The sequence below is a fragment of the Typopeltis vanoorti genome, chromosome 12 (assembly GCF_054136105.1).
Source record: "Typopeltis vanoorti isolate ZY-2024b chromosome 12, IOZ_Tvanoo_1.0, whole genome shotgun sequence".
Classification (NCBI taxonomy): Eukaryota; Metazoa; Arthropoda; class Arachnida; order Uropygi; family Thelyphonidae; genus Typopeltis; species Typopeltis vanoorti.
The window spans coordinates 19,090,722-19,118,152 of NC_143560.1; the positions used below are offsets into that span (position 1 = coordinate 19,090,722).

Genomic DNA, 27,431 nt, shown 5'->3' on the forward strand with positions numbered 1-27,431 from the left:
ATAGATAATGAATAACAAAGGTATAATGTACATCCTTGTCTCACACCAGATTTAACATTAAACCATCTCCCTGTACTTCCTTCAATTCTAACTGCTGACTTACAACTCAAATAAAGACCAAGTATTGCTTGATATAATGATCCACTGACACCATACAACTGTAGCATTTTGAATAGCTTCTCTCTTGGCACCTTGTCATATGCTTTTTCCAGATTTACAAAACTTAAATACAGATCTTTGCTATATTCCCATGACTTTTCAACTATCTGTCGTAAAGTGAAGATCTGATCCTGAACAGCCTCTATTTGGCCTGAAGCCAGCTTGTTCCTCACAAAGCTTTTCTTCCACAATTCTTCTCAATCGTTTCTCAAGTATACTTGCATAGATCTTGCCAGGAACACTTAGTAGGGAAATACCTCTGTATAATTCTCACATTCAGTTTTATTTCCCTTTTTATATATGGGTACTATGCGAGCTCTACTCCAATCATCGGGAATTCGTCCCTATGTCCAGGCTTTCTGAACTATGCAGTGCAGCCACTGTAAGACTTTTATACCACCATACTTCAACATTTCTGCTTCAAGCATGGATATGTATTCCTGATTACATGCCTGGTCAGTGTTTTTTTTTTATCACTGTGCTGTCATCACTGCTAGTTTCATTTAGCAATTTTTCGAAGTAATTACTCTATACTTCAAGGATATCTTTCTCCAGTTTTCATATTACCTTTGTCATCTCTAATTCCTTTTAGAGCACTCTTTCCTCCATTTCTGAGGTTCTTCAACAATCTCCAGAATATCTTGCCACCTTCTCGATATTTATTTTCTAGGTTCTTGCCAAAGTCTTCCCATTACTTTTATTTAGCTAGTTTTACACACTGTTTAGCTTTCTTACATTTGTCACTGTATTCTCTAAGAGCACAAGCTGAATTATTTGACAGGAACTTTTGATATGCTTTCTTCTTTTCCTTCACTGCCTCTTTAACTTCCTGTATCCACCATGGAGTTCTGATTTTTCTATCCTTGCAGACAACCTCACTACATGCCTCTCTGGCTGAATCAATCAGGGTTTTCTTTAAGGCTTGCCACTGAAACTGCAAGGTTTGGTTCCTGTTCTCAAACTCTGATTTTGTCTTCAATAATCTTTGTGTATTTTAGTCTACAGTTCACATCTGAGAGCTGATCAACTTTTATTCGCTTTAAAACTTTCTTAAATGTTCTTCTTTTCAATATGAAATTCAATTTTATTCTGCTTAAGACTAAATGATGATCACTTCTAATTTCAAATCCTCTGTACACTCTATTGTACTGCACCAGAGAGAAAACATCACTATCAACAATAATATAGTCAATGAGACTTTTCTTATTCCTTGTCTTTTCTCTCCATTTTTATGTTGAAATATTGTGTTAGTAATAACCAGTCCATGTCCTGAGCAGAAATCCAACAAGTGTTTACCATTATTATTAGCTTTGTTCTTTTCTCCAAATTTTCCCAAAATATTTTTGTATGTCTGACAATCATTTCCTACTCTGCTATTTAGATCCCCAACAAGGACCAACTTTTCATTTTTCATTGTATCAGTTGCTTTTTCTAAAGCCTCAAAAAATTCCTCCATTTCTACCTTAGAAGAACCTTCTGTGGGATCATAGGCACAAATTGTCCAGTTCCCCATTCCGATATTTGCCCACATCACTCTACTTGAAATTGCCTGCTGTTACACCTGATATCTTGAAAATATAGTATTCTCAGTTATCATGGTGTAACATGAAAAACAAATAACATAAATAAAAACCCCTGCATGAAAAGAATAATTTAATATTCTTGCATCCAGTATAAATTGAGTAAAATGTAAAGGTCTATTGTTTAGTTAAGGTAACAAAAGAAATGAATGCATTAAGATGTATTATGACTAAACAAGGAAGTTGTATTAAATAAGTAGCTAACTGAGAATTAATATAGTAATGCGATTAAGAATGAAAGAGTTAAGTCCATAAGTATAAAAGAATGAGTCATGAAATACGCTATGTAAGAGGCTACAGATTAAGCATTAAGTAGAATTCTGAGAAAAGGTCTAAAAGGGGGCTAAGATAGAGGCTAACAAGAAAAATAACGGAATATCACTTAAGACCTATACCCGGATAGAAACTTCGTTACGAGTTGCCGATCAAAATGACGTATGGCGGCCAAATGCTACTCAATTGGTAGACAGACGGAAAACAAGCAGGAGGTGGGAAAAAGAAGTAAGAAAGAGCGCCGTTAGGGGAGCAGCTATAAAAGGGTTGGTAACCCCCCCCTTGGGGGGGCTTGACAGAGGACTCGACAGGGGACTCAACTTGGGTTTTGGTTTTTTTTTTGAGGAGTAGGCTCTCATGGGCTTTAGTTTGGTTTTTGAGTGGACTTCACGGTGTTCCTGAGTGGAGAGATATGGCTTATATCCTCATGCCACAACAAGGAATCGAAGGTGAGCGGGAAAGCTATTCCCGTATTCCTATGTAGAAAGCAAATTATAACAAAGAGTCATAGGAAGCTGTGAAAATATCGATATCCTCATTTCGGATAGTACAGCCGACGGCGCAGATGTTTATATAGCCCTGAATTGCAAGAAGTTATACAAGCAAGTCCGTTCAGTAGAAGGTAAAGGCCCGTAAGTGAAGCTAAAGAAAGGTATTGTGAATTTTGTCTTATGTTAACTAAAAGTTGTTTGTGATAGGTACCATTGTCATAATTCGGAACTGTTAAAGTGATTGGGGAGAAATTATAATAGGACTTTAGAATTTGATAGAGAGTGTTAAAAGGTAAACTAGCTAGTGTTGATAATTTGTGAATATTTAATTGTCCTAAGAATCTTGAGTGCCTACTACTTTGTAAAAGGAAAGTTAATGACATAGCTGTGTATTAATGAAGTAAATGGTTTTGTTAATATTGAATTAGATTAGTGCGAATTGAGTAATCAAGTAGCCTGAGGAACTTGAATGCTTAGTGTGATGCATAGAGAATCAGAATTGTCATAAGTATGTGCTAGAATACCTAATATCTTTGTTGGTATACTTGAAACTGAATAACCTAATGATATGTGGTGATCTAATTTATTCCATGTTAAGTGATTTCGTGTATGAAAATTTGTGGCGGCATGATCGTAGTAACTCCTGTAGAATCATAGCCCAACTACTTGTATTAAGCTAATTTTAGTGTGTAAGTAATTTAGTAGAGTATTTTGATATGTACCATGCTTAGAGAAGTAATAAACCTTTTTTTTTTTATAATGAAGAAAGTTGTCTGATATTGCTATATCCAATGCACCGCTTAGAAACATTCGAGCCTAACCACGCAGGGAATTAACGTTGAGAAATGGGAAGCTTAAGGAATTAATGTTGAGTAACGAGAAATAGTGTCACGACTGCAATAGTAGCACTTTCAGATATTTGAGTTCCTTTCTCTGTTTATGTACAAAATAACTTAAACTAAATATCCCAAAGGGCGCAGTTAAAATACAAATACTAGGGATACTACGGGGAACAGTAGCTCAGATATTGGTAGAAATTTTGGTGATGTTTTGAAGGTAGAAGTTATGAGAATATAGACGAAGGCAGTTTGTAAAACAAGATAAACAAAAATCGCAAGATAGGGACATAACACTGCTATTCAAGAAGATTAGCCTCGTATTTAATGTTGAATACTATGGCTACTCCTACTTTTCTGTGATTGTCATTGCCTGAATATAACATTTTGTATTTATTGCTTAGAAAGAGCTCATCAGTTTTGGTCTTTTTTGTTTCAGTCATCCCTATTATGTCAATCTGGTACTTATCTAATTCCTCAGCTAGCTCCATTTCTTTGCCATTCAGGCGTCTTATGATAGTACCGATCTTCAATTCTGGTGATATTGAGTTGGGGTGTGTTTTAGGATTTGTTCTAGTAGCTGACTTTCTGCTGTTCGCCCTGGTTCCCTGGCAAAAACAACGTGGGCCTTGTTTAATGGGGCGACGCCCCAGCCAGCATGAAATTCTATCATGTTGTACCATCATTTAATATTGGGTTTAAGCCAATAAGAATACAATTTGGTTGGCTAAATCCCAAATTGCCATCACATCCCCCATTCATTCTGTATCCAGGTAGATACCTAACAGGTTGCACCACGAGAAGTTGGACATTAGGTCATGTTTTTTTAAGATCTTAAATTCTTAAAAAAACATGACCTGACCTCCTGTTACATGCCATACAGAAAATTGGCATCCCTTATCTGCTCCTCTAAAGACCAACCACTTCTCCTAGACCTACCTGGTGTATACCAGGTCCCATGCAGCTGTAAACTGTCTTGCTTTGGCCAAACAGGCAGGACAACGAATATCAGAATTTCTGAACATAAGGACTACATCCGTTTTCACAAGTATGGCCATTCTGGTCTTGCAGACCATGCTCTGGATACACGCCACAGAATACGGTGGAAGAAAGCTACAGTAATACACCATAGCAAATACAAATTCGAAAGACTATTTATGGAATCAGCCTCAGCCCTAAGAAACTCTCCAAACCTCAACAAATTTGGATGTATGCGACTGCCCCAAATTTGGGAGGCTTCCATCAGGACTTTTAGGAGAACAATAGCTTCATCTCTTCATTCTCAGTTACTGTGTTGTAGTGCCTACATGCATGTGCCTTTTTTGTAAATTCCTTTTGAAGATGGCAACGTGACGTTGCCGAAATATCGGAAATATTTATTAAAGTGTAATTTAATTTATATTCATATCTACGTTGTTCAATTCCTTAAGTGATTTAATAATGTATAATTAAGTAATAATTCTAGAATTTTTCATTTAAAAAAAAAAAAAAATCCCCTAACACCTTTTATTCCCATAGGGAGTAGGCAAGACTGTTTTAACCTTATCTAACTTCTTGAAATTAGTGGTGGAGGGAGAAGGACCAGTTCAGTCTCCACCAATAGTCAAAGATAGCAGGCCCAAGACCATTGCTAATAATAAACAGCATGCATTTTGCAGTCCCTAAGCTTAACACAATATTTTTCCCTTTCTTTTAAACACAACATATTTATTGTCTGAAATAGTGTGGGTTCTATGGCCAATTTTCTTGAGTTTACGAAGTGAAAAACCCGAGCTTCCAGGAGAAAAAACCCGCTTGCCCATGCCAGAGATCAACTAATACACATAAACCATGAGTGGTAAAAAAAAAAATCATTTAAAACAGAATGCTTTAATCTTATAAGCAAGGAGAAACAAAACTTAATAAGATAATCAAAACACTGCCTAAATATATGCATTGCAGTTACATTACATTAACTATGAATGATTACAATTAAAATTAAATTAAGCTTATGTACTGTACGCCCACATGCAAGACCCTTTGACACTTCTGGCATGTCAAAAGAAGGAGAATCCATTCCGATATAAGGATAATCAATGCGTTTCGTAGGATGATTGTTTATTATATGTTGGAAAATTAGCTTTTGTTTTATGAAAATTCTAGTTCTTAAAGTGGTAACTATTTTGCTTGTACAACAGTTGGAAAATTTACATATAAAGCACATGATTTCACGTGTTGGTGGCCAATTCGTACATCCTTTATTTCTTTCTCCCCTTCAACATGAATTGACTATTCTTGGCATAAAGTCAAGGTCGGCTCTGTGGAGTGTGGGCATACAATACATATAAGAGCATGCTGTAAAGCTCAAAAAGAAATAAATTATGAAGATAAAGTTCATAATTTGGCAGATCAATTGAATGCTATTCAGATCTTAAAAAGAAACGGTTTAATACAGCTGTTCTTGTTAATGCTAGACTGCTTTATCAAGACTTTCATCATCATTACAGCCTTGTGAGGGTCCTGGCCTTCTTCAGATACTTCTACCAGCCTTCCTTATTCATTGATAAGTTTCTCCAATTTTTGACTGCCAGAGCCTTAATATCCAGGACCACTAAATCTTCCCATTTCAATTTAGGCCTTCTAATTTTCCTTTTTCCTTCTGGCCTAGATTGAATGACATCTTAACTACTGTTATTATCCATGCATATATGTCCAACTCAACTTAATCTGTTGATTTTAATGTACTTAATAATGTCCAGCTCATTAAACAATACATATAATTCATGGCTGTATCTTTTCCTCCATACACCATTCTCTTGTATTGCTCCAAAAATATGTCTGAGAATTCTTTTTTCAAACAGAAGCAATCTTTCATCTGGTTAATACTGGTTTTACAAGTACTTTGTACATCATTATTTTTGTTTTTCTTGAGCTTAAATGTGACTAAGTGTTCCCTAAATTCACATACATATCATATGTTGATATATTATAGCAATATTGATAATATATAACAATAATAAATAATAATGTTGAAAGTTTATTTTTCACTTGGTTAGACTATAATAAATTTAGTTTAATCCTTTATCCAAGTGTGAGCAAACAAAGTTTGCGTCTGAAAGTATCTTCAGGATTGGGTGGCACACCGTTTGGCAACTCCTATAGGGGTAGAGATGACCTTGCTAATGCTTCTGCCTGGTATCTCCACTTGGGCCTGGCTCCCACTGAAGAGACCTCAATAAAGGTTGAAACTAGTCTGGGTAGTGGCCTTTCCCTTAATGCATAACATTATACATATCTGCAAGGAGATGTGTTTTGCATTATGGGAGATACTGAGATAGGAGTGATGTTAGTTTGCTCCACCTCTGCAACGAGTTGCCCAGTGTTGTACCACCTGAAGATACTTTCAGGTGCAAACTTTGTTTGCTCACACTTGGATAAAGGATTAAACTAAATTTATTATAATAAATAATAATAATTTACATATGCCAGCATTTGTACTGATCTGTAGAAAATAGTTCCCCATAGTTTGAAGGAGAATATCCAAGCTTAGAAACCACAGATTTCTAATTATGAAAAAAATTAGGGGAGTGAACAGATGGTATCATCAAAAGAAAGTGAGATCCTTTTTGTGAGAGAAAAGGCAAGACTGCATTTTGGTAGAATTCAAGATAAGTTATTCTCACCATATAGAAGGATGTATGGAGATAAGAGCCTCTGCAGCTCAGTCAGTAAAGACGAAGCCCTTTGGTTAGAAAGACCTGGGTTCGATTTCTGTCTACGGCATAAAGAACCTTTATCTGGTCTCTTTTGACTAAAGGTGAGTTAGCCAGTCTCATACAGAGGTAGAAGGTTTTCCTCACTTGGGAATGCTGGTTTTTCATCCCTCAGAACAAGCACACCAATCCCATGAACACACACACACAGATCTACAGTCATAAAAAATATATATATTTAATCTCTCATTGTGAGGGATCAACCTGCTCCCTTCCCCAAAGGGGGGGGGGGTAAAACCCCATACAAATATTATTATTATTATGGAAATCAGTATAATCAGTAGAAGAGAGATTAGGGAGATAGATTGGGAGGAAGAGGAGTAATAGTCTCACAGGAAGGAAAAGAAATGAAATTTATACAGCTGTTTAGAGATAATTACCTGAGACAGCATGTAATGGATGGGACATAAGGTTTGAGTGTGCTCGATCTGATCAGAGAACTAACAGTAGCGAATGTGGCTGGCTATGCTGCCTCCACTTGAGGAAGGTGAACATGTAGTCTTAACCTGGATGATTGCCAGACATGCCAGAATTTTCAGATCTTATGTAGAAACATATGTGGAATTACAAAGCATGTGATTATGACAAGCTGAGGAGTTAACATTCAGCAGTGCCATGGTATAAAAATTTTGGGGGGAGAGAAAATGGTATCAGACTGTGTACCTGGAGTCAGAAGGATAAATCAGGTAGGAGTTAGATGGATGAATACCATCATTCAGCAGGAGCTGCAGACAAAGAAAAGGTTGTGGAGGGGACACAAAGTGTCTTTGGTCATCAACATGCACAGGCAGAGGTGACCTCTTTTTTTTTTTTTTTTTTTGATTAGGAAGGCCAAAACTAATTATGAGAGAAAGCTAGTTATGAGGAATGAGGCCAAAAGAAATCCTAAACAGTTCTGCTATGTGGCATGTGAAAAGAGGAATGCCTATGGAAGAATGACTTTAAAAAGTGCTGATGATGGGAATATAATAAAAGCAAACCAACAGCTGAATTACTGAGTGATCATTTTGAAAGAGTGTACTATCTAGGTGGTGACAATTGCAATACCAGATGTAACATTACTGATGGGAGAATGGAGGGTGAAGAAATGGTGCAAGCACAGCCAAGGGATTAGATCCCATATCAGCCCATGTGGAAGAAAATTATCAGCTCCTCTAAGTAGTTTAATTTAAACCTTAGTACTCAGAAGGTGCCAATGGAATGGAAAGGAGACAAAATAGTCCTACTGCATCCAAGACAGAAGTAGCAAATTCCATATCAATCAGTCTCTCAAGAGGTGGTTAAAGGATTGGTAAAAAGCAGAATTCAGGACTGAGTGGATAGCAATATGATGCTCTATAAGGGACAACATGATTTTGTAGTAGTAATTGCTTGTTCATAATAAAGTGACAATGTAGCTGGATAAGGGAAATGGCTACTCAGTGAAACTACTGGACTTTGAAAAGCATTTTGCACGATTCCACATAGAACACTACATAAATTAGAGCAAACAGTGATGGATATGAATCTGGTGACTTGGATTAGACTGTGGCTGATAAACAGATCTCAAAGAGTGTTGTATAGAAGAGCTGAGTCCAGGAAGAGACAGGTGACTAGTGGTGTACCACAATGCTCAGAACTTGCTCCTTTGATGTTTAATTTGTTCATCAACAATACAGGAAATGATATGATGAGAAATATTCACTTGTTTGCTAATGATGCAAAACTGGGAGAGCAATAACAAATGCATATGTAGAGATATTGCAGGATGACACACTAGCAGTATGGGCAAAGGTAAATGGCTCCAGTTTAATGTGACCAAGTATAAGGTGATGCATTTTGCAAAGAAGAGATCACATGCTGTTTATTATATCGATGGAATTGAACTGTAGGAAACTGATGAGGCATGGTTTTTTTTTTTTTTTTTTTTGAGGGGGAATGATTGTGGACAGGGAGTTAAAAAAAGTCTACAGGGCATATTACAAAGATAGCCAAAACAGAACACGTGTTCAACAACTACAGATTACGTAGTTGTTGAACACACTAACAACCAGGAACAGAGAAGTTACTGTTCTCATTTATAAGGCTGCATCTGAACTACTGCATGCAGATCTGGTCAACTCGATTCCATAAGAGAGCAGAAGTGGAGGTGGTGGAGAGGATCCATAGGCAAGCGTGACAAAGATTGTGGCAGGTCTGTGGAATGCTCCCTAAGATAATAGATTGACAGTCTGTGGGCTTCAAAAATTAGCTGATAGGTGAAAGAGAAGAAAAACATGATAGAAGCATTTAAGTTATTAAAGAGGTTTTAAAGGAGACTTTTTTTCGGTACATGGCAGGAAAGTAGAAATTGTGTAAAAGTGTAGTTAGTAAGGGGTGTCAAGGACTAGTTTTTTGGATGGAGGGTGGCAAATTGATGGAATGGGTTTCCAGAAGTAGTTGTACTTCATTAGTGAATAAGTATGAGAGGTATGATAAGTATTCTGTGAATAATGGATCTTCTGCAATGAGTTATGTCTCCATGGAGATACAAGTATTATAACAAGTATTGAGAAGAAAGTGATTTTTAATCGGTGAATGGTCCGCTTTTTTCCCCGTTTTTCTACGTTTTTGAGTGCTAAATTGTTTCTCTGAATACGAGTGTACTTCAGTGGTTGTTTTTTGGAAGTTAGTTGCTGTCGCGATATAATATATTTTGGTACCGTCGGAATCGAACGCGTAACGGTGGAAGACAAAACGAAGCTAAGTTACTGTATTTAGTTATATTTCATTTTATTTAATTATATTTAGTACTTAAATGTTCTGATGTTTGTACTTTTTTTCCTCTTATTTATTAATTGAATAATTATTAAAGATTAAGGTATAATTTGACAAAACACGTCACAGATAATAATGGCACCTGTGCGAAGGAAAATGGCGGCCAGTAATGAAGGTTCGCCATCGTTATCAAAGAACGGTAGCATAAAAGAAATGAGTCAGTGTACTAGCTGTGAAATGTACGCTTTGCGGAGTGCGGTCGGAGTGTGGTTAGATGATAATAAAGGATTGAATGTGTGTAGAAAATGTAGGGAGAATGCGGAATTGAAGTGTATTTCGGATCGTGAGTGCGATATTTTTGTCAACCTTCAGAATGAAGGAAACAGGGATATGACAGGAAACGGCAAGGTTGTACATGAAAATTGTGAGAGTGTGAATGATAGTATAAATGGTTTCTCAGAGAACAAAAAAGATGAGATAGATGCATTGAGTGAGATCCCGTTGTTGAATAGTGCAATAGAAAGAGCAAAACAGCAGCTAGAGTGCATGAACAAAAGTAGACTGAATGAACTAACCAATAATAAAAGGTATGACAGGAAAAATAGACGTATGAATGTGAACATGAACAAAATGAAGGATAGAGTGCTGTATGGAGACTCGTTAGTACGAGGTGTGTTAGTAGAGGATTTGACAAAATCGTACCAACCTGGTGCGACCATAAAGGACGTAACTGCGTCTATTAGAGAGCAAAAGGAAAGGGTGAAAGAAATGATTGTTGTGGCAGGTACGAATGATTTGAAAGGAGATAAAATGGAAATGATAGAAGACCTGAATGAATTGTTTGAGGTAGCAAAAGAAAAGAGTGAGAGAGTTAGAACGATTAGTCTTTTGCCACGGTATGACAGTGAAATGTTTAAAAGGAGGGCTATAATTGCAAATGACTTTATGCGTGGGTTATGTATGACGAGTGGTGTGGAATTTATGGATTCTTGAATTAATGGGGGTCTTAAATTCATGTACACTAATACTAGTAGTATTAGGAACAAGAAGGAAGAGTTTTTGGCCATGGTTGGCACTTCCAGACCACAAGTTATTGGTATTAGTGAAACATGGCTGACTGTAGATGATATAGCTAGTCGGATTGAATGTGATGGGTATAGTGTGTTCAGGAATGACAGAGAGAATAAAATGGGGGGAGGAGTATTGTTGATGATAGTTGATGAGCTGCAGCCAAGGAGAATAGAAGTTGAATTGCAGGATAGAGAAAAGAGCACATTTGAGGCCATTTGGTGTGAGATTGTGGCTAGCAGAACTAAATATACAATTGGGTGCTGCTATAGACCAGGTGATGGAAAAGATGGTGGTGACAGTATGCACAAGCAAATAGAAGAAATGGGTGGAAGAAGGGTGATTATTATGGGAGATTTCAACTATGGTCGCATTGATTGGAGTGAGGAGAGGACACACGGGAGGAAGGAACTGGATTTTATGCGGTTATTAAGGGATAACTATCTGTGACAGCATGTAATGGAAAATACTAGGGGTCAGAGAGTGCTTGACCTAGTAATTACATCTGAGGATTTGGCTGTAACAAATATGACCACATTGCCACCAATCGGTGAGAGTGATCATAGGTTCTTAACTTGGGAGGTGGCTAAAGGTGTAGAATTTTCAATTAAGACAGGGTACATGTGGAATTATCGGGCTGGAAAGTATGACAAGCTTAGGAGTTTGATTGGTTCAGTGCCATGGCATGCACAACTGCAAGGACTAGAAGTTGATAGTGCATGGGAGGTAGTTAAGAAGTGCTTGCATGAAGCAATGGCTGACTGTATACCTAGAGTCCGAATAATAAATCAAGTAGGGGTTAAATGGATGAATAACACCATTAAGCTTGAGTTGCAAAAAAAGAAACAACTATGGAGGGAATTTAAGGAGAAGGGTGACCGGCAGGCACATGAACGGTATAAAGCACAGGCCAGAAGGGTGACGAGTGTGGTAAGAAAAGCAAAAAAGGATTACGAAAGAACATTGGCCATGCAGGCTAAAGAGAATCCTAAACAGTTTTTTAGATATGTAGCAAGTAAAAGGAAAAATGTACATAGCAGATTGATTTTAAAGAATGCCGATGGTAGGGAGGTAACTGAATCAGTTGAGATAGTTGAGTTACTGAGTGAGCACTTTGCAAAAGTATATCATCTAGGTGGTGACATTGCAGAAACGAATAAACCAGTAGATTATACGGGAATTGTGGTTAATGAAGTGGAGGTGAGTAGTCTATTGCATAACCTCAATGTCAATACATCTGTGGGATTGGATGGTATACCAGCTCGTGTTGTACGAGAAGCAGCTAAAGAATTGTCAGTACCCTTGACCATTTTGTTTAATTTGAGTCTCGGGTCTGGGTTAGTCCCGAGTGGGTGGAAAGAGGGGAAAATAGTTCCACTGCATAAAGGTGGTTCCAAGACTGCTGTAGTAAATTACCGACCGATTAGCATATCAGGAATCATTGTCAAGGTCTTAGAGAAAATAGTCAAGAGGAAAATACAAGATTGGATAGAAGAAAATGGGATACTGTATCGGGGACAGCATGGTTTTGTGAAGGGTAGGTCATGCCTCAGTAACTTGCTCACGTATTATAACACAGTGACGGCTGAACTGGATAAGGGTAATGGGTTTACGGTGATTCTACTGGACCTTGCCAAGGCCTTTGACAGGATTCCACATGGAATTCTAATCAGTAAATTGCAGCATATGGGAATGGACATAGGGTTGGTGAGATGGATAGGAGGGTGGTTGACGGAGAGATATCAGAGAGTGGTTTACTCGGGAGTAGAGTCCACAAGACGGCCTGTGACTAGTGGTGTGCCACAAGGATCTGTTCTTGGACCACTGCTGTTTAATTTGTTCATAAATGATATAGGAAATGATCTGAGAGGAACAGTTCATTTGTTTGCAGATGATGCGAAGTTGGGTAGGGCAATAGTGAATGCAGATGACGTCAAAATTTTGCAGGATGATTTGGATAGATTGGAGGTCTGGGCTAAGGAGAATGGATGTCAGTTTAATGTGGCAAAATGTAAGGTTATGCATTTTGGGGTGAAAAGATTGGCGGCAGTTTACTGCATTGGTGGAACCGTGCTCCAGGAAATTGATGAGGCACGAGATTTAGGAGTGTTGGTAGATAAGGAATTGAAATTTAGGGGACACATTGCTAAAGTGACCAAAACAGCTCATCAAATCACTTGGTTGCTGAAGAATACGATGACAAGCAGAGACAAGCAGGTTATTGTTCCTCTGTATCGAGCCTTGATAAGACCCCATCTAGACTACTGTGCTCAGATTTGGTCACCTAGGTTTCTTCTTGATGGGGAGGAGGTGGAGAGGATCCAGAGGCGAGTGACCAAGATGATAGCAGGTCTGTGGAATGAACCGTATGAGAACAGGTTGAGGATTTGTGGGTTGCAAAAATTGGTTGATAGGCGGAGGAGGGGAGATATGATTGAGACATTCAAATTACTGAAGGGTTTCTATAAAATTAATTCAGAAGATATTTTTGAGAACAGGGCTGGTTGTGGGAGGACTAGGGGACATCCATGGAAACTGGGCAAAAGTGTGGTTAGTAAAGGTGTTAGAGCTGGGTTCTTTACTTTTAGAGTAGTGAATGAGTGGAATGCGCTCCCTGAGTCTGTGGTGAATGCTGTGACAGTGAATGAGTTTAAGGCGAGGTATGATAGATACTGTATGAATGTCAAATAGTTGTGATGAATATGATTTGGGGCCTCCCTCGATGAGTCCAATGACTCCCTGGAGTTGCCCGTAATAATAGTAATAGTAATAATAATAATAATAATAATAATAATAACAACAACAATAATAATAAAGGTTAGTGATGGTGCAAGCAGAACTCAAAGTCATCCATGGAAACTGTCTAAGGGTATCATTGGGAAGCATGGGTCTTTCTGGCAAGGGTGTTTGTGGCATGGTATTAGACATTAGTGCAACTTCAGTGAATGTATTCAAAGAGGTAAGATAAGTATTTAATCATGAGTTACTAAAATAGTTCTCCCTAAATGAGCTCTTGGACTTCCCAAAGGAGTGTATACATGGTAAAACAATGGTTACATATATCTTTCACAATCAATCATGTGACTGTGAAAAACTAATAACTGCAGTAATTATTAGTTTTTATTATAAATACTTATAACTCAAAAATGATTTACTTACATGTAGCTTTCTAATTAAAAGTTCTGCTGTAATAGGAGATGTATATAAAGGAAACTTCCATGACTTTGAAAGACCAACAATATGATCCGAATGGAAATGAGTAAGGAAAAAAAATCTAATCTGGCCACAGTGATCAATTTTCCAGAAATCAACTGCTATTGGTGTGTTGAAGATAATATGACCATTAGAATGCATCTACCAAAGAAATTAATAATTAATACAGTATTAATGGTAAAAATATTACTGGAGAGCAAAGGTGTCCACGCCTATAGTTCACAGGCAACACTGATTTCAAATACTTTTCACCATATTAAAAATTTTATTTTCATTTTAATTTACATGAGAAGCTAATTTATATTGCCTTAACAGTTGCACACTGTTAAGACCATATAATTAGCTTTTCATAAACTAAATTTTACTGAGATTGGGTGGTTAATCCCGTCTTCATAGTCTGCCATGTCTGTCATTTTCATGTACTTATCAGGCAAGGATGATAAGCCTTGAGTAGAGGAAACAAGTTTTCAGGAGCAAAAAACCTCTAGCTCCATATGAGACCGGCTGTCATCTTTCATTGAAACTTTAAAAATGTTTCCCTTGAACAAGAATCAAATCTCAGTTTTCAAACACAAGGTATACTTTATTCTTCTAAACTGCACCAAAGAAGCACCATCATAACAAAATTTGCTATTAATATGCAAAAAATCTTGCACAAACATAATAAATGCAAACTATATACTTGGTTGTCAATGCTCAAATATTAAAGAAAATATTAGAACATTGCTTCCTTTCTTTTTTTTTTCTTGATCTTTCTTTCCTCTCACATTCAGTATTTTAGGTTACTCAGATTACATTTAGAAAAAAAGCTGGTCTTTTTATCTTACTGTGTCAAAATACAGATGTAATCCTAGAACCCTGTTCTAGAAACCAAATATAATACTTTTCTATTCACTTCAAGCCTCATAAGCAGGTAGTAAAAAATTATAATGTTTATGCAATTACCTTCACTCAAATATTTTAATAGTTTTCATTAAAAGGGTGGACACAACTGCTCTACTGCATATTCATTATCTTGGGCAATTAAAAAAAAAACTGTTAATACAATGGAAAGATTGCATCAATTAGATGTTTAGATTAAAAATATTTAACAACTTATTTAATAAAAATATTTATTAATAAAATGATTCAAATATTCAAATGATTCAAAGCCTATCTATCCCATGATGAGTTTTTCAATTCCCTATTGGAAAAACAAATAGTTTTTATTTTTATGGAAAAAAATTCCACTTCAGCTGCCTCTTCAAATTTGTTTCCATCTAAATGTTAAAAAGTCAGTGGTGTGGTGAAAGAAATAAGTGGAAATCTGCAAATAGAATGAGAATAAAGTAGACTAAGTAGAAAGAAGAAAACAGAAATCTGTGAATGTAGAAAGACTTCCATTTTAAGCCTGATTTTTTTTAGTCAAGTACTGCTTGGCAAGAAGTCAATGGATAACATAGTGTGAGAGACAAACAGCCATGGCACCCACCTTAATAAGATGGATAGAATAGTGATAGCAGCAAAACGAAAAGAAAAGTTGTTAGAACCAGATAGAGATGAAAAAAGAAATCATATCCAAACATGAAAATTGCGTTCGTGTCTCGGATCTTGCTATGCAGTTTGGTATGGCGAAATCAACGATCTGTACAATACTCAAAAATAAGGAAGCGATCAATTTTCGTCTATATTTTATCTATTTATTGTGTTTATTCTTTTTATGTAAGATTTTATGCATTTTCATTATGTTTGTATATGATCTTATGCATGAAGTACTGTTGTAAAGGTTTAAATAAACAATCATCTGGGATTCAGGAACGGATTAATCCATTTTACATTAATTCTTATGGGGAAATGGTTTTGGTTTTCGAACAGCCTCAGGGAATGAATTAAGTTCGACAACCGAGGTTCCACTGTAATAGTAAAAATTATCCATATTTTTAGAAAGATGGAGCCCATGTAAAATACTGTAGAATATTTGCTAAAAGCACTTGGTTGTCTGTATAGAATGTATATGGCAGGAATACTAATGGCTTCCATTAGTGAACGTCTATGAAATGTCAGTTTATATTTTTTTATTACAGAATTCATAAAAAAATAATGGTGAAACTAGATATTCTTGTTGAGATACAATAATTTTTTGCTTGACAAACTATAACACCAATACCAGCCACACCATCAAGGGGTATACTATTTTAATCAACAAGTGTGTAAATATTCCATCTTCATTATTAGTATCAAGCATCTCCATAGAATTTAGGATTCATCCCAATGAAACCACAGTTCTAAGCCTCAATGGAAAAAGTCATGGATAATAAGCATTAGATAATAATCACAGGAGACACATTAACTATACAACAAGAATGACAGCTTGCCTTAAATTCATTCACTGACAATGCACTCAACTTCCTCCCACTCAATTTCCAGATATCATTCCCTATTCCTTCTCTTACTGCCATATATTCCTTCTGTGTCTATCCTATAAAATTCTCTTTGTAACTTAAGTATTATCCTATCTTCATTTCTACTTGCTAAACAAATTTTACAAATCTTTAATCCATTCTCATATCAAGCATCATCCAACATGCAAGTTCACTTGCCTATCAGGGAACAGAATACTCTACATATAGTGGTGTTAAGGACTTGTTAAAGAGGGGCAATAACTCTTATCCTTATTCATAAGTGCTTTTCGATATCCAAGTGATCATGCACTTTTGCCCATTATGACAATGTGTTCCCTCAAACTTCAACTTTCCACTGATCTCAGGTCCCTCATTTCATGGATTTTTTGCATTGCAATCCTATTAGCATAATACAAAGCTTGCAACTACCAACTATCCAAAGTGCATTATCTTACACTTTGCAACATTAAACTAACAACGATTATCCTATGATGACAACGTCAATCTCTTCAAATTCTGTTGTAGGAATGATTCTTGACATCAGTTTCACTATCCCCCTCTGAAATGCAGTGTTATCAGCAAAACTGAACTAAATAGACTGATTACCTTTCAAATCCTCACCAATATCATTAAGGTATATAAAACACAACTAGTCCAAACAAGAGTCCTGGCACATCACTGTCTTCTAGACTGTGTTCCTCTATTACTCTCTGATGTTAAATAGCCATTCTCTTACATGCCACTGGCTTTATATCCATCTTCATTTACCCTAATGTACTTAACAGATTGCTGCGTATTAACCTTAAAAACAACTTCACAAAATCCAGCAATACCAATAAAAAATACGTTTTTTTATCTAAATTGTCATGATCCAGAATAAGTAAAAACTTCTGCTAACTTATAATTATGCAGTCTCTTTTCATCTTCTAATGTGTCAACTGTTTTGCATGTTTTACTTGACTTGCATAGACACTGAAGTTTTAGTGTAATACATGATAATACATCTGGTTTGTCTAATGTCTCAAGTTTAAGTGATCATCAAGACTTCACAGTTAGGTGCCATCAGTCTCATAGGAAATATGCCTTTTTTATACAACCATATCCCAATGTAACTTGATAGAAGCATGTGGAGTAAATTGTGTTGTACAGGTTCTCCTGAGACAAAGAAAGTGACATTTTTAAATAACTAATATATTTTATAATTTTGATCTAACCAATTTGTATAGTCTATCTTGCAGCATTCCAATGTTCTAGTGCTTTTTATGGAATAGAAAGTATGGGGGATTGAGAATGACAGATTATTTAGTAACGGATTAAGTGAGCGTGTGCATGAAATAAAAAGTGCAGAATCACATACACAGAGATTACCGAGTGATATACAAAAGAATGTGAGAGAAGATAAGGGACAAAAACAAGCATCAGTGGAGGTAAGGGATGTCCAGTTAAAAAGATATTGTGCTGTATGGGGATTCTCTAATTAAAGGTGTAAAGGATGGGAGAGTAATTCTCATCTGATCTCATCTTCTTTTTACCCCCTTTTACCTTGCAGTGTCTAGGGTTTATTAATCATCGGACCTCAAACCGTTCACAGGATAAGGTGGTCAAGCCCTATGCCCCCGGTGTATCCTATGTCCTGTAGTGTTGAGTTCTCAAGGGCGGTTTGCCTGCTTTGTGGGATGAAACACCCCAGGATAAACTGGGAGAAAAACCCTACTGTCCATGCTCAAGACTGGCTAATTTGGCTATGGCTGAGGAAGATCTTCAGCTCCTCACATCACCGAGGGGAATCGAACCTAGGACACTCCTTCCCCAGGCATATAGTTGCGAAATGCACAGCCACTAGGCTAACCACATGGACAAAGAGTAATTAAAGAGTGTTATCCTGGGTCAAAGATTAAGGATATAACTGAAGCTGTGATGCAGAGGGATAGAGCAAGTGAGATTATTGCAGTTGTGGGCACGAATGATCTAGGTAGCGAAAGATTTTCTGAGACAGGATTTCAAAGACTTAATGATAATGATAGCAATGAATGCAAAGATCAAGAGTGGAAAAATCATGAGCGTGCTACCAAGATATGACAGTGACAAATTAAACAGAAGAGCAATTATAGTAAATTGAATGATATCAAGATTGTGTAAAAGTTTTTGCAAAGAAATGAAGCTGAATATTCATTTTATGAATGTCTGGGATGAGTTTGATAAAAGGAAAGAGTATTTTAAGAGTGATGGTTTGCACTTAAATGGACTGAGCACTTGGCATTTAGAACATTTATTGATAAAGGATAGAGTAAATGGTCAAAAATAGGGAAATGAGATTTGCTAGGGAGGCAGATGATAGTCAGCTATAAATAGTACTAAGGTGAATAATCGCTGTGAATTTGGGATTAATTGTTCTCAGAAAATTAACAGTATACAGTATACAGTATACAGAGTGGGGCTAATTAACACACAGGACAATTATGGGAAGAAGGAAGTATTGCAGTTTATGTATACTAATGCCCAAAGTATTTGGAATAAGTGTGAAGAATTTTTGTCATTACTTAGTACAACTTGCCCAAAAATTATAGGAATTAGCAAGACTTAGTCAACTAAGAATAGGGATTGAATCTAAGGGATACAATATTTTCAGGCAGGACAGAGGGGGGCAGAATGGGGGAAGGGGCTTTACTAATGACAGACAAAGCGTTAGAGCCAAAAAAAGGGTAGAAGTGCCTCAAGGTGACAGGTATGTAGAGGGCAGTTCATCGAGGCTATTTGGTGTGAGATAGAGATCAACAGGGCAAAATATGTAATTGGTTGCTGCTATAATCCAAGGGATATAAGGGAGAATGTAATGGTATGCAAGATGAGTGAAGGTTAAGTAATTATTATGGGGGGGGGGGGATTTTAACTATGGAGACATAGATTGGGAGAAGGAATGGTCACAAGGAATAAAGGAAATGGAGTTCATACAGTTGTTAAGAGATAACTACCTGAGACAGACAGCATGCAATGGAAGGGATAAGAGATTCGAGAGTGTTAGATCTGGTCATGGCATCAGAGAACATATCAATAATTAATTTAGTTACAGTCTCCACTTGGGGAAAGTGCTCATGTAGTCTTGACCTGGGAGATTGTAAGATGTGCTGAATTATCTGTTAAGAAGGATTATATGTGGAATTACAAGGCTAGTGATTATGACAAGCTGAGAAGTCAGCTTTCAGCAGTGCTATGGCATGAGAATTTGAAGGGGAGAGATGCTGATGGCACGTGGGAGATTGTCAAGGAGTATTTAAGGAAAGCTGTATCAGACTGTATTCCCAAAGTCAGGAGGAGAAATCAAGTAGGAGTGAGATGGATGAATAATATTATTAAGCAGGAGATGCAGATAAAGAAAAGGTTGTGGTGGAATTATAAAAAAAAGGTTATGAGCAATACAAGGTACAGGCAAAGAAGGTAACCTGTATGGCAAGGAAGACCAAAGCTGACTATGAGAGAAAGGTAGCTGATGAGTCCAAAAGAAATCCTAAGGAGTTCTTTCGCTATGTGGCAAGTAAAAGGAGGAATAACTATGTAAGGGTGACTTTAAAAAGTGTTGATGATAGGGAAATTACGGAAGCAAATCAAATAGTTGAGTTACTTAGTGATCATTTTGCAAAAGTGTACCATCTTGGTTGTGATATTACAGTGCCAAATGTGTCATCAACTGATGAGAGTCTAGAGATAGATGAAATAGAGGTGCTTAGTATATTACAGAACCTTAATGCGAACATCAGTTTATATTTATATTTTATAACTGCCATTGGGTTAGATGGCATATCAACCCATGTGTTACGAAAATGTGCAAGAGAATTCGCACCTCCTCTATCAGGCTGTTCTGGTAAAGTTCTAATAGAGGGGAAAATAATTCCACTGCATAACAGAGGCTCCAAGACAGAGATAGCAGTGGAATTATTTTCCCCTTCCCCTCTATTAGAACTTTACCAGAACAGCCTGATAGAGGAGGTGCGAATTCTCTTGCACATTTTCGTAACACATGGGTCGATATGCCATCTAACCCAATGGCAGTTATAAAATATAAATATAAACCAATTAGTATATCTGGAGTGGTGGTTAAGGTTTTGGAGAAATCGATAAAAATTAGAATTCAGGACTGGGTGAACAGCAATATACTTTATAAGGGACAACATCATTTTATGAAGGGTAGGTCTTGCCTTAGTAACTTGCTTACTATCTATAAAAAAGTAACAGTGAAGGTGGATAAAGGAAATCCTTACTCAGTGATACTGCTGGACTTGGAAAAGGCATTTGATAGGATTCCACACAGAACTCTGTTGCATAAATTGGAGCATATGGGTATGGATCCAGCTGGTAGTTTGGATTAGAGGGTGGTTGGCGGATGAATTTCAAAGAGTAATTTATGGAGGAGCTGAGTCCAGGAGAAGGCAGATGACTAGTGATGTACTTCAGGGCTCAGTCCTCTATTGTTTAATTTGTACATTAATGATACTGGAAATAATTTAAAAGGAATCTACCTGTTTGCTGATGATGCAAAATTGGAAAGAGCGATAGTCAATTCAGATGATGTAGTTGTCTTGCAGATGACTTAAATAGGCTAATGGTATGGGCTAAGGTAAATGGCAGTCAGTTTAATGTGATGTGACTAAGTGTAAGGTGATGAACTTTGGGAGCATGAGATTACATGCTGTTTACTAGCGTAGCCAAGAATCCTAACTCGACATGGGGGTGCAAGTTAGGATTCTTGGCTACACTGATGACCTGAACGTTATGGTGCATCAACGGGACAATGTGATGGCATTGGTCACTGCTATTGAAGAAGCTGCAGAAGAAGTTGGCCTGAAAATAAATGCGAAGAAGACAAAATACCTTTTTATGAGTCGCCATGCTGTCAAGATCCAGAGGGAGCTGCACAGTTTAAGAGGGTGAAAGTATTTAGGTACTTGGATTCCTTCATGACTGAAGACAACAAAGTTGAGGCTGATGTCCAGAGTCGGGTAAATGCCATGAATGTGGCCTATTATCAGGTGCGTCCTCTTTTCGCCTCGCGCTCGCTGTCTTGGACTACAAAGGTGGGACCATACAAGACTTTGATCAGGCCTGTTCTCCTCTATGGTGCTGAAGCGTGGACTCTCACGGCGACACAAGCCAATCACCTGAGAGTATTCGAGAACAAGATGCTACGACGTATCTATGGAGGGGTCATGGCAGACGGAGTCTGGAGGAGGCAGTCCAATGCTGCCATACATGCTTTATACAACTCGGCAGACATCTTGATGGAGCTGCGAACCCGGCGTCTTCAGTGGCTGGGGCACTTGTACAGTATGGGCCCCAAAAGCACTGTGAGACAAGCGTGGGTGGCCCGACCCCAATCAGGAGACCGAGAAAGAGATGGGCAGATCAGGAGAAGGAAGCCCTGCAGACTGTCGAGCTGGAGACCAGAAAATGGCGGACAGTCGCAGAGGACCGTGCCCAGTGCTTGAGGCCAAAAGTCCCCCCAGGCTGATAACGCCTGGCTAATGTAATGTAATGTAATGTTACTATATTAATAGAAATGAACTGCAAGAAGTTGATGAGGCAAGGGACTTGGGAGTTATTGTGGACAGAGAACTTATGTTTAAAGGGCATATTGCAAAGGTTACCAAAACATCACATTAAATTACATGGTTGTTGAAGAGCACACTGACAAGCAGGAAGAAGGAAGTGATTGTCCCACTTTATAAGGCATTAATAAGATTGCATCTGGACTATCGCACACAAATGTAGTCACCTGGATTTCTTGGTGATGAGGAAATGGCAGAGAGGATTCAGAGGCAAGTTACAAACATTGTTGCAGGTCTGTGGGATGTTTCCTACGAGAATAAATTGAAGGTCTGTGGGCTCCAAAAACTAGATGCAGGAGAGAGATATGATAGAGGCATATAAATTATTCATCATCATCATCAAATTCCTGCCATGTACCCTCAAGGAGTGTACAGGATATGATAGTACTACATGAAAAAAATTACATCATTATTAATTTCCTATCTACAATTTTCCTCCAAATCAGTCTGTTACTTGTCAACACTCCAACATTATCAGATCTTATATTTCTATCGTCTAAAGCACTTTGTACCGTATCAATCCACCTATATCTTGGTCTTCCTCTGGGTCGTTTTGCTGCCAACCTGGCAGAGAACACTTGTTTTGCTAATCTTTCCTTGCCCATTCTGCTTAAGTGACCATACCACCTGAGATTAGCTCTGCTAACGCATTCCTGGATGCTGACAATGTCAAGTTCTTTCCTAATATCCTTGTTTTTAATATGATACTGCCATTGATGCCATCTGTTCATGCCTATAATCTTTCTCAGGACTCTCATATCTGTGGTCTCTAGTCTTTGGTCAAGTGTTTTACTTCTGACCCAGCTCTCAGATCCATAAGTTAAAACTGGTTTGAACACTGTCTTGTATACAGCTAATTTAGTGTTCCGACTAATTTCTCTCTTATTCCATATGAATTTATTCAATTGACTTCCCACCATACCAGCTTTGCTGATTCTGTTGTCTATTTCTATATTTAATTTACCATCTTCAGTAAAAATCGTGCCTAAATAGCTGAAATGTTTTACTTGTTCCACAGGTTCTCCATTCACAATACAGTTGACATTTTCAATGATTCTGCCTATTTTCATTGTCTTTGTCTTTTTATTGCTGACCTTCATACCATATCTATTACAACAGCTATTCAATTTAGTCAGAGAATCTTGCAGACTTGTAGCGGATTTATTTAGAAGTATAACATCATCCGCATAAAGCAAAGAGCTGACATTAACATCTCCAATTTTGATATCATGTTTAATACCACTTTCCTTCATAATGTGATCCATATAGATAATGAATAACAGAGGGGATAATGTACATCCTTGTCTCACCCCAGATTTAACATTAAACCATCTTCCTGTACTTCCTTCAATTCTAACTGCTGACTTACAACTCAAATAAAGACTAAGTATTGCTTGATATAATGCCCCATTGACCATATAACTGTACCATTTTGAATAGCTTCTCTCTTGGCACCTTGTCATATACCTTTTCCAGATCAACAAAACTTAAATACAGATCTTTGTTATATTCCCATGCTTTCTCGACTATTTGTCGTAAAGTGAAGATCTGATCCTGACAGCCTCTATTTGGCCTGAATCCAGCTTGTTCTTCACCAAGCTTTTCTTCCACAATTCTTCTCAACCGTTTCTCAAGTATACTTGCATAGATCTTGCCAGGAACACTTAGTAGGGAAATACCTCTGTATAATTCTCACATGCAGTTTTATTTCCCTTTTTATATATGGGTACTATGAGAGCTCTACTCCAATCATCGGGAATTCGTCCCTCTGTCCAGGCTTTCTGAACTATGCAGTGCAGCCACTGTAAGACTCTCATACCACCATACTTCAGCATTTCTGGTCGAATATCATCTACTCCTGCTGCCTTTCCACATTTCAAGCCTTTCATGGCTTTTTCTACTTCAAGTATGGATATGTATTCCTGACTGCATGCCTGGTCAGTGTTTTTTTACCACTGTGCTGTCATCACTGCTTGTTTCATTTAGCAGTTTTTCAAAGTAATTACTCCAAGGATATCTTTTTCTCCTGTTTTCATGTCACCTTTATCATCTCTAATTCCTTTTATAGCACTCTTTCCTCCATTCTTAAGCTTCTTCAACAACCTCCAGAATATTTTGTCACCTTCTTGATATTTATTTTCTATATTCTTGCCAAAGTCCTCCCATGACTTTTGTTTAGCTAGTTTTAGACAGTGTTTAGCATTCTTGCATTTGTCTCTATATTCTCTAAGAGCACAAGCTGACTTATTTGACAGGAACTTTTGGTATGCTTTCTTCTTTTCCTTCACTGCCTCTTTAACTTCCTGTGTCCACCAGGGAGTTCTGATTTTTTTATCCTTGCAGACAACCTCACCACATGCCTCTCTGTCTGAATCAATCAGTGTTTTCTTGAAGGCTTGCCACTGAATCTCCAAGGTTTGATTCCTGTTCTCAAACTCTTTCATTTTTTCTTCAATAATCTTTGTGTATTTTAGTCTACAGCTCACATCTGAGAGCTGCTCAACTTTTATTCGCTTTAAAACTTTCTTACATGTTATTCTTTTCAATATCAAATTCAATTTTATCCTGCTCAAGACTAAATAGTGATCACTTCCAATTTCAAATCCTCTGTACACTCTGGTGTCCTGCACCAGGGAGAAAACATCACTATCAACAATAACATAGTCAATGAGACTTTTCTTATTCCTAGCCTCTTCTCTCCATGTGAATTTGTGCACATTTTTATGTTGGAACATGGTGTTAGTAATAACCAGGTCCATGTCCTGAGCAGAAATCCAACAGATATTTGCCATTATTATTAGCTTTGCTCTTTTCTCCAAATTTTCTCAAAATATTTTTGTATGTCTCACAATCATTTCCTACTCTGTTATTTAGATCCCCAACAAGGACCAACTTTTCATTTTTCATTGTGTCAGTTGCTTTTTCTAAAGCCTCAAAAAATTCCTCCACTTCTACCTTAGTAGAACCTTCTGTGGGACCATAGGCACAAATAAGTCTCATTGTCCAGTTCCCCATTCTCATATTTGCCCACATTACTCTCCTTGAGACTGAGTGCCATTCAAGAAGATTAGCCTCGTATTTTGTGTTGAATATTATGGCTACTCCTTCTTTTCCTTGATTGTCATTGCCTGAATATAACATTTTGTATTTATTGCTCAGAAAGATCTCACCAGTTTTGGTCTTTTTTGTTTCAGTCACCCCTATTATGTCGATCTAGTACTTATCTAATTCCTCAGCTAGCTCCATTTCTTTGGCATTCAGGCTTCTTAGGTTGATAGTACCGATCTTTAACTCTGGTGATGTTGAGTTGGGGTTTATTTTCAGATTTGTAAATATAAATTATTAAAGAGGTTTTATAGGATTGATACTAATGACTTTAAGACCAGTGCAGGAAGGGAGAGAACGAGGGGCCATCCCTGGAGATTGTGTAAGAGCATGGTTAAACAGGACACAGGACTAGGTTTTTTGCTTGGAGGGTTGTAAATGAGTGGAATGCATTGTCAGAGGTGGTTTGAATGCATTGTCTGTGAATGAATTTAAAGTATGACAGGTATTGTGTCAATGCTGGTTCTCCTGCGATGGGTCTTTTGACTTCATGGAGCCACCGTTATAATAATAATAATAATAATTCGTTTAGTGAAATTTTTGTGTATTGTCCAAATTGGACGAAATGTCAATATTACATATAATTCAATCTATAGACTATAAGATGCGTTCGAAACCAATCATGCCAAACAACGAAACAGAATTTTATTCTGCTTTAATACTCAACAATAAAGCTGTCAGATTCGCACGAAATTAAAGGCAACGAGTTCTACCACGAGAAAAATATGATTTACTTCAGTACTCTATTAGACCTTTTTCGCATACATAACGAGAAGTTTACGAAATCAATCATTTCATACCAGAAATCCACATTTCTGGTATGAAATGATTTTCATTTCATACCAGAACATTCAATCATATTTAACTGTATCTCACCTCTTCGAGCAGATTAATTTGCTAGAAACGAACACAGGATATCCTTCAACATCATATACTTGTTCAAATCTCCCTCCGTCACTCCGTGACAAAAATTTTAAACTAGCTACTCAAATTGAACATGAGCAGACCTGACGTACTTCCATTAGTACAACATTCCCTAACTGTCTAACAGAATAAATTTGCTCAATCCTACCTTCCCTAAATTATTATATTTTATCATCATCGCCATCATTATATACAAGCAGTGACGTTCCTAGTGCTGTTGCAGGCCGGGACGAACCCTGAGTTTGTCGCCCCTCCCAATAGACACCAAAAATACTACAAAAAAGTCAAAACGACGTATACGATAAGGTTCAAAGTGTCGCCAGGGGCGAACCTCCCCCTCCTTCCCCCCTAGCTACGCACTGCATACAAGGCATAATGCGAAAAATGTATTAAGATATGTTATATCAACACGCATTCTGTGTGGACTATAAACTAAACAGATTAATATCGCTGCAATATAAAATAATAATAAAGCTGAACGGGGAGCAAAGTGCTGCTGCCAACTTTAATTTGCATGCAATGACAGCACAAAATATTAACAGCTAAACAAATGAACCACTATGCAGTTATTCTATAGCATTACTTTGTTAACTATAGAGTAACTAGAACTTCACGTACCGTACAACAAGGCCTCAGACAACTAACATTAAATAATAATAATAATAATAATAATAATAATAATAATAATAATAATAATAATAATAATAATAATAATAATAATAATAATAATAATAATGATGATGATGATGATGATGAATCAGTTATTATTCATTATTATTCCCTCGCCTGTTCCCGTATAGCGAATAGGCGAGGCAGTTTTTACCCCTATCTAACTTTTGAAGACTGAGTAGGCAGCTCAATCTCCACTGGTATCCAGGGCCGACCCTCTCTATAAAGGGGTCCGGGTGCAAGAAACCTTTTTGGGTCCTAAAATATTTTTCAAAGGTAAAAATTAAAGGATTCGAAACAAACGTATTGTAAAACCTCTTACCTGCAAATGATTTTGGCACAGGAAAACAAAAAACACACATTCAAAATATAACAGGTTAACATAACGTTTACTGGACACAAAACAAAAGTATTAAATAATTTAAATAAATAAATATTTAACACAAACAAAAGTAACCTGGCTCACCAACTAGTGCACAGAAACTATTTACAATTAATTATTGTTTAAAGTAATAAAAAAAAATTAATTTAATTGCCATAATATGTATTTATGTAAATATGCGATTTTTTTTTTTTTTTTGCTATGTCATTAATCATTTCCGAAAAATTACAATTTTTGGCAATTTCCTTTCGATGCTTAATAT

The 27,431-nt window shown here is 37.1% G+C and overlaps 1 protein-coding gene across 1 annotated transcript in view; it reads right to left on the reverse strand.

The window, feature by feature from the left end:
• Positions 1–26,323, reverse strand: part of LOC150100614 (5' exonuclease Apollo-like) — a 46,537-nt gene extending 20,214 nt beyond the window's left edge. Inside the window, exons 1-2 of the mRNA XM_090402079.1 lie at positions 26,071–26,323; positions 14,055–14,249 (exon numbers count right to left, since the gene is read on the reverse strand). Of these exons, the coding sequence (XP_090258205.1) occupies positions 14,055–14,249 (195 nt within the window). The 5' untranslated portion in view covers positions 26,071–26,323. The remainder of the gene's footprint in view (positions 1–14,054; positions 14,250–26,070) is intronic.
• Positions 26,324–27,431: the final 1,108 nt, after the last annotated feature.